The sequence below is a fragment of the Gloeophyllum trabeum genome (assembly GCF_000344685.1).
Source record: "Gloeophyllum trabeum ATCC 11539 unplaced genomic scaffold GLOTRscaffold_00004, whole genome shotgun sequence".
Lineage (NCBI taxonomy): Eukaryota > Fungi > Basidiomycota > Agaricomycetes > Gloeophyllales > Gloeophyllaceae > Gloeophyllum > Gloeophyllum trabeum.
The window spans coordinates 389487-409737 of record NW_006920413.1 but is presented as its reverse complement, the minus strand read 5'-3'; the positions used below and the strand labels follow the sequence as shown (position 1 = coordinate 409737).

The window sequence follows — 20251 nt, the reverse complement described above, 5'->3', positions numbered from 1 at the left end:
GACCGCTCGCAAGATTACTATAGAAGTACAGATATTTGCATGTGCATTAGAGAACATAGCTATAATAGCCGAGTCAGAACGATTGGGCTGTCACTAGTATCAAAGTGATAGCCGTACCGGAAAAGAGGACTCTTATCGTCCAGGTGTCGGAATTCGTCTTTGCGACTCTCGTCGATCCCTTCTCGCTTGCACAGTTCTTCCTTCCGCTTGTTGAGCCTATAATAGTCGAACATTGCAAAGGTACTCAGGAGAATCCTAAGGGTTGCGGTAAGGGGTAAGGTGAAAGGTTTAGAAGACATGCACTCACGAGAGGCTCAGCCAACCCATGATGGTTCCATGCCCTACATGGAATCTGGGGGGATTATAGTATATGAAGGATGAGCAGATACTAGAAAGATATTCAGAGGCAGGACGCCAGACTTGTAGAAGCCCACATACCCGCCGAGGTTCCCAATACCAATCACCATCGCGATGACGACACCTCGTTTCACGTCGCCTCCAGCATTACCGCCAGCCCAAGCAAGGTCAACCGCTATTGTCGGGAAGACCCCGACGGCTGCCAGAATGGCACCGACGTACGCTTTACCAGGAGCTGTCTGCGTGTAGAGGACAATATAGCCGATGAGCGACACGAAGGCGCCACAGATGATGAATGGTCCCCGAAGCTTGTATCTGTCAGAGAGGAATCCGACTACGATAGTGACGATGCATCCCGCCACAAATGGTGGCACGGTGAGTAGCTGCGCATGCGCAGCGGTATAGCCCAAATTGTTGACTATGGTGGGCGTAAAAAGCGAAATAGCATAGACTGGGATGAGTAGGCTACGCCAGAAATTTCAATAGCGAACGCTGTACATGTGAGACGCTCCGACGCACCCCATGTAGATGCCGATTTGCACATAAGTCTTGTAGTCCCGCAAGGCATCCCAGACGAACCTCCACTCGAAGTGGGTCGCAAAATCTTGTCCTTCCTTGAGCATGTGGATTACGCGGTCCCGTTCTGCAGGTGTCAAGAAACGAGCAGTCTCGGGATACTGAGAAGATCGTTACTTTCGATTCCAAAGGCAGACAAAGTATGGACGCACGTCATGCATGTAGAAATACGCCAAGACCGCTGCGACGACCGTCACTAACACGCTAATGTCAGCTCCAGAGATCATCCCGTCAAAGAAATCGCATTACAGATCCCTTCCAAGCAGAACTTCGAGCAGGTCAATGGCTGGAAGTCAAATCAAAGGTTCACTGTACTTACTATCCACTGCCAGCCGTGCAAGCCGGCAATGCTAACAGAATCCTCAGTTGGACCCTTGTACAGCGGGAAAGGAAAAAAGGACGTACCCTTCCATCTTCTCGATGCCGAATCTGATTTAATCAGAAACCACTCCGAAGATAATACGATCAAGAAGATACATACGCCAATATACCTCCAAAAGCACCTGTCAGTATGATTTAATGGTATCCATCATGGTATTTTCTTGTTCGATTCTATTTCGCGGACTTACCAGCGACAGTGGCTGCCGAGAAGAAGATGGCAACGCGGGATGGCTGGTTCGCGCGCGGATACCACAGAGACAAGTAATAGGTTACTCCGGGAAACAAGCCACCCTCAGCGAGACCCAGGAATAGTCGCGCACTAACGTTTAGAGTCAGCAAAGTCCTCATGGGAGATGGTGTACGTACACTAAGAGACCGGCGTAACTATTAACCAAGCACATAAGAGTCATGACAAGCCCCCACGCAACCGTTATGGAAGGTACTGGGCGGTTTTCAGGAAGGGTCTTAACAAGTATCACTAAGCTGATACTCACTCCATATTGACGGCCTGAGCAGCTTGAGAGCAATATTCCTGATAGGTTCTCAGTCATGGCAATATATTAGACAGAGTAGACCGGCGGCGTACGAAGGAACTTCTGCGAGACAATACGGGATCTACGAAGCATATTTTTAAACGAAGGGCGACACGACATGATGATTCACTCACAAAAAACAAAGCTGCGGCCAAGTTGTATTTGAGCCCGACGAGGTTGAGGTCGTGGGCCATACCGGCCACCTTCGCATTGCCTAGAATGGAGCTCTATGGGCTCAGTGTTAACTTGTGGTTCCGGATACTACGTACCTATGTTGCTCCGGTCCCTGATATTTAGTGCCAATGCTCAATGTTAGGATGTTATTAAGGGGGAGGAAGCAGATGGTTGGACGCACAGGAAGGATAAGAGGTAGAGAAGGGACACGAATGGTAGCAGATGCCAATCCAGCTTCCTGAGCAAACGCTTATCGTCTTCTCGACTGAAAGGCGTCAGCGGCCCTTCCTTCGAATCTGCAGCCGCATCTTCACGCAGTGAGGTCCTTTCCTTCGATATGATTGACTCTGAACGAGACATCTTCTGGGAGCTGAACACCGGCAAAGCAGTAGGAGGATGCAAGGAGGATGTCAGCTTTCTGGACACTGACAGGCACTTTGAATCTTGTTCTCTGTCTCGGAACCGCAACCCCAGAGAGCATGATGCGGGGAAGTCAATGAAATCTCGATGATGGCGTGATGGACCCGAAGGACTAACCATTATTGGCAAGCAAGCGACTCGACCCGACGTCGGAGCCCTGCCTAGGCGACCTGTCATAACCGCGTACGGTATAGACGCCTCCCTTAGAAGATCCGAAAATTGACGCGCTCCCTTCCTCCCGCGATGCGTGGCAGAACATTCCAGCTACATGGTCCTCATTGAAACGCACCTGGATGACAACTTACGAGTGAAGTGGCTCGAAAGTGCGGAGAAAATACATGAATTGCTAGAACTCATCGGCAGCATTGAAGTTCGATTTCTTTCTACCTCGTCGGCTCGACCCTCTGCTCGACCCCCTCGTCGACCCACCACGACTCCCTCGACCCCTTTTCGCACCTCTCGAACCTACGGTAGCCCGCTTGTTTGGACGATCGGAATTGGGACAGGCTGGTCGGAAACTGAGCTTATGCACATTATGAGTATGCTGACGAATCCCTACCATTAGCGTAATGTCCTGGTTCCCCACACTTGTAGCAGGTACCACTCGAAGATCCTCCCGCGTTCGTCGCCGCCTGGCCACTTGCACCTTGTGGGCAAGCTGAGGAAAGAATTGCGCGTTAGTCATGGTCAGACTGCGGAGAGGCCACTTACCACTGCTATAATGACCTTCCTCCCCACATTTGTAACATGACCCTGTCTTGGCGCTGTTATCACTGCGGGAGCTGAAACTCCGGGACTGTATTGGCTGATTGCTTGTGCAAGCTGTGAGACGAATGAATGAGCAAGCTAGACCTTTGCTCGTGATAGGGCTTACCACTGGACCAATGACCCGGCTGGCCGCACTATAGCACTCTAAGGGTCAAAAAATACGTCGCTATAGGCATGAAACGTGACCGATACCTTGAAGCAAGTGTCCGAGCCTTGACCCGCGGACCCATTTGGACCATTTGGACGACTATCGCTGGCGTCTGCATCCGCCCATTCGAAAAATTTACAATCCGCCTTTTGCGAGTTCGGGCAACACCAGAATTGTCTCCCTTGATTGGCTTTTCCCTCTCCGGCTGTTCTGAGCACGGCAGTCAAATCACACCGGCACCGTTTGGACGAAGCGCTATTATGCGCGGAGTCCTACGAAACCGGATTAGTTGACATTCCAGTGAAATTCACATTGCTCACAGATTGTACAGACAGCGATCTCTTTGCCGGGACAGTCTTCGAGATTGGTCTGCGATCTGCTGCCGCCATTGGCTGCGAAGATGGGTTCTCTATCCATTCGAAAAAGCCACATCCGTCATCCAGTTCACATGCCCAGTGTCGTCTCCCTCTGGTAGTGCGCTCCACAGCGGGTACATTGCAGTTGCATTGCACTACTGCTGGTGCAGATGAAACTGACCCAGACCCTGATGCTTGTGGCTGTACAGGGGGTCGTGCTATCCTCGGAGGTGGGAGGTGCCGAGGGCCATCTAGGAAGGGATGTAGTTGTCAGCGCAAGCCCGCAAGAACGAAGATTCGCCAAACCATCATCATCCGGATCACTGTCAGGCGGAGGACCTGCATTGCGCCTTGCGTTTGCGCCACCACCGCGGCCACGACGTGAATTTCGAGGACCAGATGATGATCCCCTCCCCCTGGCTGCACCGCGGCCACGACCGTTGGGCCCACCGCCAGAACCATCCCCATTGTTTCCGCCGCCGCCGCCGCCGCCGCCGCCACCGCCACCAGCTCCAGGCCCTGCACCCTGTACTCCAGCATGACCGTTGCCATTCCCTTGCAGTCGAGCGCGGACGCTCTAATATTGTCCGTCAACACGATCGGGCGGGAATACCAAAGTAGGACGTACTTCGATGACCTTGTCAAATTCCCTCTTGGCCTTGATAAACATATCCTTGTACTGCTCGATACTTTCGACCAACATGTCGTTCTTGGTTTTCGTGCGTTCACAGACTTGGACCATGCTGCGTTCAGTCTTGAATGGTCCGTGTACAAATAAGCATATAATCAATTCATATACTTGACATTGCACCTGCCTCACGTCGGAGTTGAGGTTTGCTGAGACTTCGCTCGAAGCCAATGTCATTGTACCCGTCTATCAGGCCGATTCCGAGGGTAGATGGTACGAGATACTTCGTTGATCCTTCCATCCGCTCTATCACATAGTCACGGTCGATGATCGTCTGAATATGCTGGGCAATTGTCGCATCCGTGCCTGTCACGGGAATACAAACTATAGCCTCAATTACCCATGATAATGCCACATGTCGGCCAGACTTACCGATGCCGTTCTTATCCATCAACGTAACCAGATCCGCTTCCGTGAGGAGGGACGGCCTGGTTGTCTCACCTTCTCGCATTTCGCAAATCGACGGCATGATCTCCTGACCTTCCACGAAATCCGGTATCTCCTTGCTGTTCCACTTGTCGTATGGATAAACCTCGAGGTAATTGCGCTCCAGAACGATCAAGCCTATTCTCGAACATGTATCAATTTCGGATTCAGCAATACGGCGAACTGACGCACCTGTGGCAGAAAATTCCTCTCCCCCGCAGACCACATCTACGGTAGTCTCCGAGCCGAGAGCGTCCTTGGAGCAACAGGCCAGGAAGCGACGGGTGATGAATTCATATACCTTCCTTTCGTCCCCTACGAGGTTCCCCGCGTGAGCAGTAGGGTGAATCGGAGGATGTGCTTTGTCATTGTTCTTGCCCCTCCTCGGAGGATTGAAGCCGCCCTGTTGAAGGCTAGGCCGAACAGACGTAGGAAACAAAGGTTCTTTAATGATTGCATAGGTATGCTGGGATGGAAGCGCACTCACGAATTTGCAAAGTTGCCCCAAGCGTTGTCAGCTATCTGCTTCTGTATGAGGGACATGAAGTCGAATTGAGGATCGTATTGATCCGTCTCAGTACGTGGATAGGAGAGGAACCCTTGCTGGTACAGTCTCTCTGCAATCTACACATAGAGGGCTCAGCGCATTTGGTAGCAAGTGTAAGTGATGGGCCGTACGTCCAGAACTTTCTTGGGAGCTAATTTCAGCAGCCTCGATCCGGCTTTCTGAAGTTCTACTGTCGTCAACGGCAGCGGCTTCCTAGCTCGTGAGGTACCGTCAGCAATGCGATGCCATAAACGACAAATGGGCAGACCATTTCTTGGTCTCCTTCTTCGTGACCTTCCTGATCCGAGCCATTGGATTCTCGAGGACACCCTCGTATAGTGCGAGAACGACCTCGACTTCGAATAGATGTCCTCGTTTCCACGTGAAGACGGTCTCTCTATTCCCTCCCGACGTACCAGTTGGAGGAGAGACCAAGCTCAAGTAGATATACCAGAACATCTCGGGTACGAAAGCCTGGACCTGGTTATACCGTGCAACGACGAAGCCCAAAGTCGGGAACTGACAAGGGCCTGAAATAATGCTCAGTTCGCCGGCTTCTGGCATGGAGTGGCGTGGGGTTACCGTATGACTGGACACCCTCGCTTAATGCATCCCCGAATCTTGCCTGAAGAGCCAGTGTCTGCATTCTCGTGAACGCTGCGCCAATTCGCAAGTCGAGAACAGTGCGGGCATCTACCGCTTCTGCTTGCGCCATGTCAAGTTCGGCCGGGTGTTGAGCTGCATTATGTATCTGCCTGTCTTGAAGATTATCCGGTGAACCAAGACAGTCGGGAACCGGACTCACTGTGCGATGATGGCGCTAAACCTCGCCCTCTTTACCGTTATATTTCGATTAGCGCTCCTGCAAACTCGAGCAATTTCCGCTCCTATATTCTCTCCTTCTCTATCGCAGTCCGTCCAGATCATGAGCATCTGTGCGCCCCTTGCCTCAGTCATGAGGTTCCTCTCGATCGACTTCTTGTCATCGGGCACTTTGGCCTGTATTGGCGCATCGAATAGTTCGAACGGATCGCAGGAGTTCCACTTCCGGTGGGTGTCGTGGAAGTCATGGGCGAGAAGATGGCCGGAAACGGAGGTAACCGTGAAATGTGCTCGCGCCTGAGGGTAGTCAAAGTCGAAATTCTTGATGTACTTGTTCGGACTAGGCCTCTGATCACCATAAGTAAGAAGCATCTTCGTAGCAGTTAATATGTTGCGCACTGTGGTAAACCTTCCGCCTGACAGGATTTCACTTATAGAGCGTGCTATTGAAGGTTTCTCGGCGACGCAAAGGACTCGCATCTTCCTTGCACCAAGAACCCGCAAGCTTCAATGGGTTTGCGAAGGCCGAAGTACAGGCTGTTGCTGGACGGGATATCACACAAGAAAGGACCAAACGCGTAGGGCCAATTCAACGCACTGTAACTGAGCCGTGACGCGACGCGTACAGAGTCACGTGATCAATATACTGCACAAATGTCGCGGATCCGGAGGTCTGACCGCTCAGTCTGATTCTTCTCAGTCCCCTCACCCCAAGTACCCGCTAGCATGCACAGCGCTGGCACTCGCTATTAGGACTTTGGCAGGACGAGTCATTTTTTTCGCAAGCAAAAGCGAACGCTGAAGTCAGTCAGATAGCTGGTCATAGACGGTGACACGACCACGACAATATATGTCGTGAGGTCTACGTCGTGCGCTGACTTCGATAGGTATCTCTTCATGTCTGTAGACGATATCTTAATTTCTCCAGATGACTGGAAGGCGCTATCAGAACCGCGAGTATACTAGCTGTGTAGGTTTCGGAACAAGGGCCTCAGGAACTGCTGCACTTGGGGCGCAATTTTCCCTCCCTCATGCCCGACTCCGGGGACTATGTCGAGAACCCCTTCGATGCCCATCTCTTTCCAGGCGTCTCGCAGGGCCGTGATCCTATTGATCCGGGTCCCTCCTCCCGGGACGTCGGGGCCCAAGCTGTCCCCTATTCCCGACGTATCGACGTCTTTCTCACCGACAACAAAGTGCACCGGCACTTTCGCCATCTCCCCGAAGTTTGGGACGGCCTGTCCCTCGGAGTCGCCCTTAATCTTGAACACTTCGTGGATATCCGAAATCCCGCCAGGCCAGGGTCGATCTTTGCGTGGAAGTGTGATTCCCCCAGGAGCTCCGATTGAGATACCCAAGAGAAGGTGGGGATGAAGGTAAAAGAATCGGTGACAGAACTGACCCCCCGCGCTGAAGCCGTGCAGGAAGAATTTATCCGCCCGGATCCTCCAGATGCACGACGCTTGTTGGATCATGGATAGCAGGATCAAATCGAAACGGATATCATGGAAGACCAAGGTCTTGTAGTTGTGAATATCTGTTCGCATTCAGGGTCTACGCTGGATTGACAGGAGAGTCGGATTTACCGGTGAGGTCCTCGATCCCACACGGAAAGAGCGGTGCGAGTACCACGCAGCCCTGCTCTTCGGCAAAATCGATCATGGTGTTCAGGTGCGTCTGGCGTGCGATACCGTGTGCGCAGACGAGGAGCGGAAGCTCGGGCCCGTCAAACTTGTGACATTTCGGTATGTAGGCTGTGAACGAGAATCTCTGATCTATCGCGCACGCCAGGGCGGGGGTTTTGCCCGTCATGGTCCGCACCTCCAGCTTTCCCTTGGGCATCTGAGCCAAGCGATCCCTCCATGCTTGCAGCGTCTTGATCTGATCCTCGTTCATTATGTACTGTGCAGAATAATATGGGGACGGTTCATTCGGGGTGGATGCAAATCTGGACTCTGTGTTTGATGTTTATCGACCTAAGCGTATCAGATTCGGTAGAGGTCACCGTCGGTCGGGCGTGGTCGAAGTGCAAGTCCGAAAAGGCACCAGAGGCAGGCTCCTAGAACCATCCGTCTCCGCGTCCTCGATCCTCTCTGCTAGGGCGTATGTGAAGATGTTATGTAATAGGGCTTATATAATGCAACTTATTTATAGATGTGTTTCCTAATTAAGATGACTAGTGAGGATGAGGACGCTCTGAGACGGCTGGCCCAACTCGTCGTCCGAGGTTTTACCGGAATTATGTAAGGCAGCTAAGCGACTAACGACGCGTCGGTTTACTGCCGGTTTATCGACGTTCGTCGACTGCCCAATTCGGATTTTCGAAGTGACTTTCTCGTCGCACCTCAACTGCCTTTGTCCTCTGCTCGCACGCGCGTGGACGGCAATAAAGCTGTTAATAACAAAACAATGTATTATATCTGCGTTGTGGATTGCATGCACTTCCGCCGAGTCTCCCCCATATAAATAAAGAAAATAGTGAACAATTATTTACTACAAGATTCAAGAAGCTACTGTCTCCATCTCTTTAGCGAAATCAAATGAGATTGAACATAATATCTCATGTCATAAGGTGTCAGGCTACTTTGCATTGAAGAGCCTGGTGCTTGCCCTTTACCAATGTATTCAAAATAATCTATCCATCGAGAATACAAAGCAAAAGATCCTTAGACTCCTTATGTATTATTACTACACCAGACAGTGCCTTTCTATTTAATGCTGAATTCATATGCTCCGCCATCGACGCGCGTGCGAGCAGAGGACAAAGGCAGTTGAGGTGCGACGAGAAAGTCACTTCGAAAATCCGAATTGGGCAGTCGACGAACGTCGATAAACCGGCAGTAAACCGACGCGTCGTTAGTCGCTTAGCTGCCTTACATAATTCCGGTAAAACCTCGGACGACGAGTTGGGCCAGCCGTCTCAGAGCGTCCTCATCCTCACTAGTCATCTTAATTAGGAAACACATCTATAAATAAGTTGCATTATATAAGCCCTATTACATAACATCTTCACATACGCCCTAGCAGAGAGGATCGAGGACGCGGAGACGGATGGTTCTAGGAGCCTGCACCAGAGGCTCCTTCCCATGAGGATTCTCATGTTCTCCGTGCTTTGCCCAAAGAAGGCAATGCTTTCCTCAGGCGGTTGGCTTCGCCCAAATGATCTCCTCGCACTGTCCGACCATTATGGGACACGAAGGCTGCTAGATGTACAGCGGTATTCGTCGTCCGTCTCCTGCTCAAATTGCGATATCGCGCCTCTTAAATCACAAGGAACGTCACCCTTCTGCCGGGTTTGTGGAAGTAGGCTGCGGTTACGCCGCTGATTATCTAGCCTGCACTGGATTTCCGCAGTAAATGGCAGTCTCCATTTCAATAGGTGAACCTGTAAACTCCGAACCAGGTTAGTGCCTTCACTTTCGTAAGTTAGGTCCTTACGTCCTTGGGTACGTACGATCTTGGTTCGTTGAAGCGCGACGGGGTGCTCCTTTTTCTAGGTGGCAGTAGATGAGGGTGTTGGCCTATTTCCCAGCAAGGCAGCATCATCTGATTTCACCCGAGGCCCTCGCACCCCGTTAAACAAACGCCGAAGAAGCTACGACAGGCGCCATCAGAGTCCACCTGTGGAACACCTGCTACGTTCATGTTCACCGTTCCCATACAGTTTCTCCAAGCAGGCTAAGTCTAACCTGTATTTATCCAGGGTCATCCACTTCGTGGGAGCCCATAGTGAGACTATCTGAATCTGCTGTACACTCCTCTTGCTCCTTGCGGTGAGCTAATGTCCATGTTATACAAGCTCATGGGGTTAGGCGGTATTCACGAGGGTTCACAGAGCACCGGCATTTGATAGCACTATCCTGATTGCATGCCCAGCACCGCAGTGTCGTCTTTCCTCTACTCCCTCGGTCAAAGTGATAACGTCTCGGAGGTTCTACCCATCATGGGCGCAGCTTCTATTCCCAGCTCTCTTACTCGCACGTCCGCCCTTCAGGACCACTACTGCAGGTTGCTCCAGACTTCATGTGGACTAGGACCCTCCACTGGGAACCTCTACGTCTTCATTCTGGATTCCAAATACCCTCTCAGGCGTACGTGAGAGCCAATCTCCCGATCCCACATGAGCTATGCAAAACGGGCTAAGCTTAGGCGCCTCATCCGTTCACATTCTCCGACAATCCGAGCTACCGAAGGCATGGTCCACGCACTTCTGTAGACTGGTGTCGACATAAGTCCTCGATTGAATCCGCTTCTCTTGGCGAATGATCATCATTTGTGGAATTGGACTCACAGGCGATACCACGGGGTAGGCTATATCTGATTAGGTGCAAGCCCCGAGATATGATCCCCTCTCTCTGTCCATCGTCTTGTCTATTGCCTTCCACATACCCGCAGCTCAAGGATCACGAAAATGAAGGACTCGTATACTGATGTTCTCATCATCGGCGCAGGCCCGGCAGGCTTGATGTGCGCTCAAGCATTAGCTAGAGCTGGTATCAAGGTCCGCATTGTTGACAAGAGGTACGTAGGCGATGGTGCAGTCATAGGAGATACGCTGATGAGCTCTTCATTGACTTGAAGGCAGAATAAAGTCTTCGTTGGTCATGCCGACGGTATACAGCCCAGAACGATCGAGGTGTTCAATGTAAGTTGGGAAGCGGACAATTTCCAGTCCAGACGATGATGATTGGCGTAGAGTTATGGTATGGGAGAACGTATGCTTCGGGAAGGTATACAAGTGCATATGGCGGTATGTTCTCGTAGTTGCACGAAAGATTTACAGTAATCACTAACGTTCGAACGCAAGGCATTTTACAATCCGGGACCTAGCGGTGGGATTGAGGTATACACTCTGAGCAGCTCTTCGCCATCCAAGTGACCCGTAATGACGGTTCACCTTAGCGCTCAGGCCGTGCGCCAGATGTCACAGCACCCACGGCCCGCTACCCGTTCGAGGCAAGATAGTCTATAGACTGCCTATCAGTGTGTGCGGCTAAAATTGATTATTTATAGATGACTGTGCACCAGGGTGCAATAGAGGACATGTTTCTAGACGCCTTAGATTCCATGGGTGTCCATGTGGACAGGTCAATAGCCCCATCTTCAATAGACATTTCCGAGGATCAAGCGGTGTTGCGAGACCCACATGCGTACGCTGTTACTGTGCGTCTTGCCAAAATTTATTACCTTTGCAAGGTTGTTGACATCCCTATCGCTCTCATTGCAGACTGTACTAGAGCATCGAGAAACATCTGCTACTCCAAATGAGCAAGAAGTCGTACATGCGAAGTACGTGCTTGGTGCTGATGGTAAAGTTACATTCGCTCCAAAATACTGGGGTGCCGTGATTGACCACACCGCTAGGCGCTCATTCATGGACCCGACGAAGGTTTGGAATTGCCATGGAGGGTGACATAACAAGTATGCTGCTTCAACGTTACCAGTCAGCGACACGCTACTTACAATGCTCATGTATAGATTATGTTTGGGGCGTCGTGGATATGGTCCCTGACACCGACTTTCCGGACATCCGTAACAGAACAGCTATTCATTCCAATAACGGTTCTTGCATGGTTATTCCCAGGGAGAGGGATATTATCCGGATTTACATCCAACTTACCGACGAGGATATCAAGCGGGTGACTAACCCCGAAACCGGGCGACCGGATATCAAGTTCTGCAACGCCGACATCCTGTTGGACGTCAGTCTGTAATCCTTCTGAGGTCTAAGTCGTACTTATCTTTGTCGTAGGTTGCGAATAGGTCCTTCAAACCTTACTACGTCAAGCCTGCCGGAGAGATTGAGTGGTGGACTCTGTACATCAGTGAGTTGTTAAAAGCGGTAGAATTGAGCGCGGCGACTGATCTCCTATGACATCAGTCGGCCAGCGGGTGGCCTCTCAATTCTCCGTCAATGACCGAGTATTCATCGCTGGGGATGCCTGTCATACCCATTCACCGAAAGCAGGCCAGGGCATGAATGCCAGTATGCAGGATTCGCACAACCTCGGTGAGCGCTTTGTACCGCTTCTTTAACTCTCTACTCACGGTTCTCGGTGTAGCATGGAAAATCGCACACGTCCTCCGCGGTTGGGCTGACCAGTCATTACTCTCGACCGTGAGCAGAGTCGTACACTGTCGCGGGGTCATAGACTGACACGGTGGTTTCCAGTATGAGATCGAGCGGCGCAAGTTTGCACAAGACCTCATTAATTTCGACCGTAAATTCGCAACTCTGTTCTCTGGCAAGCCCAGGACGGAGGATAGCGAGGACGGTGTGTCCCATGAAGAATTTGTGAAGTAAGAGGCTGCTTTGCGTTTCCCTTGTTGACGGTGTGGACTCTGATTAACCCTGTAGTGCATGGAAGACCTTTGGCAACTTCAGTAGCGGCATCGGCGTCCACTATCCCGAGTCCGCCGTCGTGAATGTCGTACACCAGTCAACCACTCGCAACCTCGTCATCGGCCAACGCATGGTTCCCCAGACCATCATCCGCGTCGCCGACGCCTGGCCGTTCGATATGCAGGATATGCTTCCCGCAGACACTCGGTTCAAGGTAGTGGTCTTCACCGGGGACCTGTCGGACGACGTGCAGAAGGAGAAGGTCAATATCCTTGCGCAGGAGCTGGACAAGCCCGATAGCTTCCTGAAGACATACCCGCCGAAAGGAGCCTCGACTGAGTCGGTCTTCGACATTATCAGCGTTATGGCAGGTAGTAAGATGGTCGTTGACTATACGGATGTGCCCGAACTCCTTCGGCCGCACTGGTCAAAGTACGCGAGCAATCTGTAGTGCATGGGTTCAACTATCCACTGATGACTTGCCCCTTATAGGGTGTTCGTCGACGACGTCGATTTCTCTGGCAGGACGGGTGGCAACGCCTATCAAACCTATGGTATCGACAGCCACGGTGCGATGGTGATCGTTCGTCCCGACCAGTTCGTCGGCATGGTCGCCCCTCTCAATAAGGTCAACCATATCAACCAATACTTCGCGTCTTTCCGGAGCAAGGCTTAGCAACACTTGTGGGCGGTATCCGATGGTCTTGTTATCTGTAGCATTAGAATTCACTGAATTGATCTGTATATCTCGCCATCCGAAGAACAGATATGAGACTAACTACGTGGGCCACCCAGACGTCACAGCAGATTAACGTGGCACCTTCGCGGCAATAGGTATTGCAGCTGAGAACTCTCCCATGGGCTAGCGGGGGCCAGCGATTGGCTTTCACAGGCGACGTTGTTAGTGCTCACACCGGACCCACTGGAATCCACGGTAGAAAGATGAACAGATTCAGAGATTAGCATGTTCTTCGGGCACTCCATCATTCGCCTGTCGATCTTGTATTGGACGGGAAAAATAGCACGGTAATTTTTACTTTTGAGAGCTGAGCCTGAGTCTGCGTGATAGGGACAATATCAAATGGGCAAGCGAGTATTGGTTCAGGAAAAGTTCATGGATTGAAACAGGTCGAAGTACATAGCACTGCCAGTGGGACGATGAAGCCAGACCAAGACAAGTCCGGTTATCGTTGATGCGCGTGGTACCTCCGGTAAACTTCTGCAGCTGTAATTACCGACGAACAGAAGGTCCCTTTGGTATATACGCCCCCATGCCGGAATAGCCGCAAATCCGGTCTTCAATTGGCGCTGTCTGGTTCTCAGCCACAATTGTGACCAAGCTCAACCAAACATTGTAGCCACACTAGGCTTCGCCATGTGCTTTTCACAGCCACTCGTGCAGCCATTCCCGATCTTTTTGGTCGTATTTTCTGTCTGATGAGGCTGCTCTGAACCTTAACCTCGACTCTAGTCAACATGGACACAGCAAGCTCTACGACGACGAGGCTACTAACATTGCTGAATGTTTCCGCTACGAAAAGCACTAACAAACGGAAATGGATTGAAGACGATTCAGCGCCTTTGCCCAAGCTGAATAAGAGGAAATCTATACGATTCGATGATAGCAAAGGGGACCCGAGCCGGAAAGAGAACGAGAACCAGGACGCAGACGACGCAGACGGCGGTGCTGAGCAAATGATTGTGGAAGAGCCAGAGGCAGACGGTGAGCATGAGTGTTTACAGCATCCGTGGTGGAAGTAATGACAATGTTCAAGAGGACGGTTCGAATCCGTACGAGCAGCACTTTGGAGGTAAACCTGTAGCCTTGTCCGACAATGCAAGAGAAGCTGTGGATAGGCGAGCCTGGCGAGCGTCGAAGGAGAAGCTTAGTAGCCTCGGTCCGGCAGTCGTGGAAGGGCCGGAGGGCCCAGATAACAGAGGCGGTCTGAATATCGGACGAGTGCATGTACGTTCGAAGATCCTTCATGGATGGCATCTCACCTACTTTGCTTCAGGTTCTTGACAGGTTACGAGGTCCGTTCGACAAGCGGCAGGAGAAACTGCCGAAAGGTAGACGGTTGTTTTACGGTATGCCATGGAAGACACTGAGAATAATCAGAACGTAGAGAGCTGCAAACCGACTTCCTCTCCTTGCTGTCAACTCATAAGGACGTCTATATCACCCGGACATCCCTAGAAACGCAACCCAGTCTTAGAGAAGCGACGACACTTCACGTCCTAGACCACATCGTGCGGTACGGTTGATTTCCTCGGCTTCAGGCTCCCTTCATCTAACATCGATTGCTTCATACATCAGAAAGCGTCGCCGCATCCTGAAGAACAACGAACGCCTGACTCATGCCTCAAAATCCGGGCAGCCCCCGCCTGAAGACATCCAGGACCAAGGTTTTACGCGACCATCCGTCCTCATCCTCCTCCCCTTCCGTAACTCCTGCATGAACTGGGTAAATGCGCTCACCGCGCACACACCCAAGCCGGACTGGCAGATCGACCTGTACTCACGGTTTGCAAGCGAATATGGGTTGCCCGAGGGCGTCGTCGACAAGCTCGCTAGTGCAGAGCCAGGCGCGTACCCGCGCGACCATGTAGAGACGTTCAAGGGCAATGTGGATGACAGCTTTAGGCTGGGGATCAAGATCACAAGAAGGAATCTGAAGTTATATTCGGAGTTTTACGGGTCGGATATTATATTGGCTAGCCCGCTGGGGTTGAGGATGGTGATCGAGAAGGAGAAGTGAGTGGCAGACTTCAGCTCCGGTGATTGTATTTGCTGAGAGGGCTCCATGTTTTAGGAGCAGCGATTTTCTATCGTCGATCGAGATCTTGATCGTGGACCAAATGGATGCTTTGACAATGCAGAACTGGGAGCATGTCCAGGTACGCTTATGGCTCCTTGGCGGTTCTGCGGAGAGCTAACGTGTCAAGCAGTTTGTCTTGTCTCATCTGAATAAACTCCCGAAAGAGTCCCATGACGCCGACTTCTCCCGTATCAAGCCTTGGTACCTCGATGGCCAGTACGTATGCTCTTCGCACTGTCCTAATGTTGTGTACTCATCCGCCTTCCCCGTAGTGCGGTGTATCTCCGTCAGACCATCCTTTTTACCCCGTACGAGACGCCTGAGACCCGTGCTGTCTATAACACCCAGCTGAAGAATGTCGCTGGGAGAATCAGAACCGAGCGCCGCTGGCCTCCGATTGTCGTGCCCGAGGGTATAGATTCCGTCAGTCACAATCGGTGCTTCTAGTGATGCCCAAGTCGACTAATACATGCTTCGATGTTGACAGACCTTCGTTCGCTTCGATTGCTCTGGTCCCAAAGACGAGCCTGACAAGCGGTTCACCTATTTCACCACGCAAGTAAGTATTGATGGACATCAACCACGATATGGAGTTATTCACGGAATCCGTCTCCGTAGCTTCTCCCCGCCACCCTGAAATCAGCCATGCAGAGTGCCAACACGGTCATCTTCATTCCTTCCTCATTTGACTTTATCCGCGTGCACAATTACTTCAGGAAACGGGAGGATATCTCGTTCACTGTCCTTTCAGAGTACGTTCTTACCCGAGTTCACATCGATGTTTTCGTGATGCTGACACTGGTATCGGCAGATACTCCTCGAACCAAGACATCTCGCGGGCGCGGCAAGCGTTCTTCACAGGCAAAAAGTCTTTTCTGCTCATCTCGGAGCGATTCCATTTCTTCCGGAGATACAAAATTCGTGGCATACGCAACCTCATCTTCTATGCTCCTCCCGACCACCCGCAATTCTACACCGAATTCCTGTCGTACCCGTTCCTGGACGACGGGGTCGATGCCTCGGACGTGAGCTGCCGGGTCTTGTATAGCAAGTACGACTGGTTCCGCCTGGGAAGGATCGCGGGGACTGAGGCAGCTGTGGAGCTGATCAAAAGGGACTAGATGATGTTCGGCTTGAGCATCCAGGGTTCTCTCGGCTTTGCTCTATCTGTACACATCTAATATACATGGCGTCTATTATACAGCGACGAAGGCCTTCCTGGTCCCTGTCCAGGCAATACTTATAGTTTCGCCTTGACGCGATTGACACCATCGTGTTGGGCAACGTTCTCAATGTCTCGATATTTGTAGTACAGGTCCAACGACTCCGGGTTGGCGACAGTTCCGCTGGGTTTGATGTTCAACCCCGAAACGATCTGCTTCACTGCAATCTCAATCTTCTTATTATTGACCGTGTACTTGAGACAGTACTTGTCAGCGCAGCTCACAAACCGAGGCAGGCCCAAACGAACTCACTGGAATAGCGGCGGTCTCGAATATATATGCAGGTACGTGTCTCGGACTCAAAGCCGAGCGGATCGCGTCCCGTATCTTGTCCGCGAGTTCTGCGGTAAGATGATGGCCAGGGCGCATCTTGACGAACAACAGCACGCGCTCGTCCTTGTCCGTCGATCGACGTTGGCCAACGCACAGCGAGTCGTCGATGACTTCCGTAAATTGGTCCATGACAGTATAAATCTCTGCTGAACCGAAGCGGACGCCGCTTGGGTTCAGTACGCCATCACTACCAAGGTACGCATTTTAGTAAAAAGCCTTCACGTCGAGACATCGTTCATGGTCTCACCTTCGACCCAGGATTATTAACCCTTTCGTAACAGGGTTAGCAACAATGAAGTCACCTTGTCTCCAGACACCTGTAGCGTGGTGCGTGAATCATGGGCTGAAGCAGCGGTGCATGATGACGAACCTGGGTACGTGTCGAAGTATGCCGCACGTAGCTTCTTGCCGTCTTCGTCACCCCAAAATCCAATGGGCAGGGATACATGCGGGCGGGTGCACACCAACTCCCCCGGCTGTCCTGAAGCCTCGATGTCATTGCCCGATGGGTCGAATATCTGGGTCTTCACGCCGAGGGACTTTCCTTGCGTCTCTGCGCCGCATATTCAGTGGTCCTCGCATATCAGGATGATAATAACATTTCTACCTCCAGCGTAAACTGGCATAGCGGGCACACCCGTGATGAAGGACGAGCAGATGTCCGTTCCCCCGCTGGGAGAAGTCAAGAAAACGTCCTTCCGGAACGCCGCCTGAGCCCACTCGAACATCGGCGGGGTGAGCGGCGCGCCTGTGGACATTAAGGCACGTAGCGAGGGGAATGATGCTAATTGAGCTGCCCGCGACACGAAATCAGCATGCAAGGCGAGGGGTCTACGAAGAAGCAGTAGCTTACACGGGAGTATGCCGCGCGCTTGCACTTCTGTGAGGAAACGGGGACTCGTACCAAAGATGGTGACGCTGGACTGCAGTTGAGACATGAAACCGGGATTGTTGCAATCACGTACATACCCCTGGTCGCTGACGAACTTCAGGAAAGCCTCGACGCTCGGATGGAACGGGGATCCGTCGTAAACCAGGATTCGTCCACCGAGTGCCATGGTGCTCAGCATTAACGGCCACATCATCCAGCCTGTCTAAGAAGGGGCTTCGACGGGCTCTACGGTTAATAGACGGAGCACTTACTGTGGTGTATTGGAAGTAGCAGTCATCGAAAGTGCATCCATACACAAGAGCTATCTCTTTCTTATTTTGCATAAGAACACCCTGATCATCGCTGTGTGAGAGAGCTTCTATCTGGCCGGAATCTGAGTACTCACACCCTGTCCGTGTATGATGCATTTCGGGGGACCACTTGTACCCGAAGAATACAAGATGTACAATGGTTGACCAAATGGCAACTGTTCGAATTGGAGGGGCCGACCGTCGTCCTCTTTCAGGAAGTCCGAAAGCGCTATACTTTGGGTGCGTGGGTCACATATGAGCCAACATCGCTTAACTGATGCCAAACGTACCTATTGGACACTCTGGCCGTTTGCTCCTGAGTGACTTCCTTTCCAGTCTTCGTACTAGGTAAAAGAATGACGTGCTGTAACCCTCTAGGGACCAAGTCCTTGGCCACTTCGGATATTTTAGTCAACAGGTCGAAGGTTTTGCCTGCATATACCACTTCCGTGTCGAAAAAGAGGAATTTGGGTTGAATTTGGCGGTAGCGATCTAGGATACCCTGACAGAAGGTGAGTACAATGTCCACAGTAACACGGAGATTATCGCTCGAGATGACTCAAGGTGACTCTCATATCCTTACCTGAGTCCCCATGTCTGCCGCTGTGCTAGTGTATATTGCGCCAATGCTGGATGTCGCCAGAGCGACGACTACAGCGCTGAAGGAGTTGGTGATAACGGCTAGATATGTACATCTCAGCCAGAGGCCATCTTCCGCATGTAAGTACATACCAGCAACTCGATCACCGACCCTAAGGCCGTGGGCTCTCATAGCAGCGGCCATCCTGCGCACATGTCCGCGAAGCTGTCTGAATGAGTAGTGTTCAACGAGTCCGAACTCCCTCGCCGCGGTGACCGCAATGCCGTCATCGTTACGAAAAAGTATGTTCTCAGCATAATTAAGTCGGGCACCAGGAAACCAGTTAGGGATCTCTGGCAGTCGCCCGGGTTCGACTATCTAAGAAATGTAAGTGTATGTTATTCACTGTCAGGCCAGTCAGGTTACTCACGGCGGTGGCTGGGACAGAGTAGATGATGCCCAAGTACTCCCAGAGATCCTGCCAGAACATGTAGTCCTCAACAGAGTACTTGTGGAGGTCATGATAGTCCTCTACATGAACGAATCATCCTAAGTGTTCGGACCCACAGCGCACACGTCGTACTCACTTAGGTTTAAACCGTGTTTCCGGTTTATCATGTTCCTGAGACTGTTTAGTCGAGACCCATGGCCGTTCTGTGGCTCCCAAATCTTGCGAGACTGCCCAAACAAGTGCGAGTTCATCGTGTACAGTGGTGGTGCGATATCGAGTCGAACGTCGACGGTCAACGTTCGACCTACTCAGTCGGCCCGATATCTACGGTCCCACGAGTATGTCGACGTTTATATAGCGCAGGCATCATTAGCAGACTTTGGCTTTACGTCCTGGGTCAAAGCGAGGTCAGGAGGACAGGGTGATGTAGGTCCTGTGAATGGGCAGGACCCCGTGCAGTGCCTAGGGTATGTACTTGCATCTCCCGTACCATTCCTCTTTCCCTGCTACCTTAGACTTGCAACAACCACACGGTCCACACCGGTGTACTCTCGCCTTATTTGCGGGATGGTCTCGTATCACTCGTCGGATTCGAAATACTGGAGATGCAACCTGAAACACGTTGCAGCTGCGATACTTCATCAGCAAAACGGCGGATATCGCTAAGTCGATATAAGTACAAATTAAGGCCTACAATGGGTAATACAGGAATCCTTGATCCATGGGGGCCCCCTTTCGGGATTAAGCACCGCTACCTTAGTACAGACTTAAGTTGCGTCAGACCTCAGCGTGCAATCTATCAAGTGCATCAAGTCATGCCCGCATAAGGCCTCAGACCGGCTAAGGGCTAAGTTACGGAGCATTTTACACCCAAGTTGAGACTAAGGGTATAATATTGATAGCAGGCCTCGTGCTGACTTGAAGGACTCAGACCAGGTAAGGGCCTAAGAGTACCATATGATCCATTACTCATTAACAAGAGTTGTATCCTAAAGTAAACTAGAGACCTGCTCAACAAACAGCGAGAAACAGCAGACACATAGGGAAGGCTGGGCATATGGGCATAGCGGAGAGAGCAACAGAGAAGATCCCAAGGTGCATTACGAGGACGAGAAAACGTACGA

At 51.5% G+C, this 20251-nt stretch overlaps 7 protein-coding genes across 7 annotated transcripts; 2 read left to right on the top strand and 5 right to left on the bottom strand.

Moving 5' to 3' along the window:
• Positions 1-46: 46 nt before the first annotated feature.
• GLOTRDRAFT_127291 (MFS general substrate transporter) lies at positions 47-2381 on the bottom strand (the record flags this gene model as incomplete). The annotated part of the gene is made up of 17 exons (XM_007865904.1): positions 47-59; positions 118-255; positions 308-388; positions 439-822; positions 877-1034; positions 1086-1129; positions 1183-1201; positions 1253-1283; positions 1339-1362; positions 1415-1436; positions 1503-1633; positions 1681-1756; positions 1809-1846; positions 1901-1929; positions 1982-2061; positions 2117-2133; positions 2203-2381. The coding sequence occupies 17 exons, from the start codon at positions 2379-2381 to the stop codon at positions 47-49; spliced, it is 1464 nt and encodes a 487-aa protein (XP_007864095.1).
• A 384-nt stretch (positions 2382-2765) lies between these two features.
• Positions 2766-3583, bottom strand: GLOTRDRAFT_110347 (uncharacterized protein; the record flags this gene model as incomplete). Its single annotated transcript, XM_007865903.1, has 5 exons — positions 2766-2948; positions 3001-3099; positions 3153-3263; positions 3316-3343; positions 3402-3583. Coding segments are annotated over 5 exons (581 nt in total), but the record flags the coding sequence as incomplete, so codon positions are not given.
• Positions 3584-4290: 707 nt separating this feature from the next.
• Positions 4291-6676, bottom strand: GLOTRDRAFT_39312 (prokaryotic type I DNA topoisomerase; the record flags this gene model as incomplete). Its single annotated transcript, XM_007865816.1, has 10 exons — positions 4291-4511; positions 4534-4707; positions 4774-4970; positions 5016-5240; positions 5315-5451; positions 5506-5587; positions 5643-5904; positions 5957-6129; positions 6180-6544; positions 6596-6676. 10 exons carry the CDS (start codon positions 6674-6676, stop codon positions 4291-4293), a joined length of 1917 nt encoding a protein of 638 aa, XP_007864007.1.
• A 425-nt stretch (positions 6677-7101) lies between these two features.
• GLOTRDRAFT_137386 (alpha/beta-hydrolase) lies at positions 7102-8263 on the bottom strand. The gene is made up of 2 exons (XM_007865902.1): positions 7783-8263; positions 7102-7733 (listed from the first exon to the last, which is right to left on the bottom strand). The coding sequence occupies exons 1-2, from the start codon at positions 8090-8092 to the stop codon at positions 7159-7161; spliced, it is 885 nt and encodes a 294-aa protein (XP_007864093.1). The 5' UTR covers positions 8093-8263; the 3' UTR covers positions 7102-7158.
• Positions 8264-9998: 1735 nt separating this feature from the next.
• GLOTRDRAFT_104589 (uncharacterized protein) lies at positions 9999-13215 on the top strand (the record flags this gene model as incomplete). Its single annotated transcript, XM_007865901.1, has 15 exons — positions 9999-10003; positions 10598-10736; positions 10893-10946; positions 11004-11039; positions 11099-11152; positions 11210-11419; positions 11466-11505; positions 11561-11617; positions 11675-11898; positions 11949-12021; positions 12078-12206; positions 12259-12314; positions 12369-12496; positions 12555-12971; positions 13032-13215. 15 exons carry the CDS (start codon positions 9999-10001, stop codon positions 13213-13215), a joined length of 1806 nt encoding a protein of 601 aa, XP_007864092.1.
• An 875-nt stretch (positions 13216-14090) lies between these two features.
• Positions 14091-16479, top strand: GLOTRDRAFT_115056 (DUF1253-domain-containing protein; the record flags this gene model as incomplete). Its single annotated transcript, XM_007865900.1, has 11 exons — positions 14091-14262; positions 14315-14505; positions 14555-14609; positions 14659-14794; positions 14857-15294; positions 15353-15437; positions 15489-15574; positions 15631-15781; positions 15846-15917; positions 15977-16110; positions 16170-16479. The coding sequence occupies exons 1-11, from the start codon at positions 14235-14237 to the stop codon at positions 16477-16479; spliced, it is 1686 nt and encodes a 561-aa protein (XP_007864091.1). The 5' UTR covers positions 14091-14234.
• GLOTRDRAFT_115055 (acetoacetate-CoA ligase) lies at positions 15106-19390 on the bottom strand. Its single transcript, XM_007865899.1, has 20 exons — positions 19264-19390; positions 19107-19207; positions 18829-19054; positions 18680-18777; positions 18387-18598; positions 18192-18330; positions 18058-18138; positions 17884-18008; positions 17768-17832; positions 17522-17707; positions 17285-17467; positions 17162-17231; positions 16834-17101; positions 16170-16775; positions 15977-16110; positions 15846-15917; positions 15631-15781; positions 15489-15574; positions 15353-15437; positions 15106-15294 (listed from the first exon to the last, which is right to left on the bottom strand). Exons 1-14 carry the CDS (start codon positions 19376-19378, stop codon positions 16599-16601), a joined length of 2046 nt encoding a protein of 681 aa, XP_007864090.1. The 5' UTR covers positions 19379-19390; the 3' UTR covers positions 15106-15294; positions 15353-15437; positions 15489-15574; positions 15631-15781; positions 15846-15917; positions 15977-16110; positions 16170-16598.
• Positions 19391-20251: the final 861 nt, after the last annotated feature.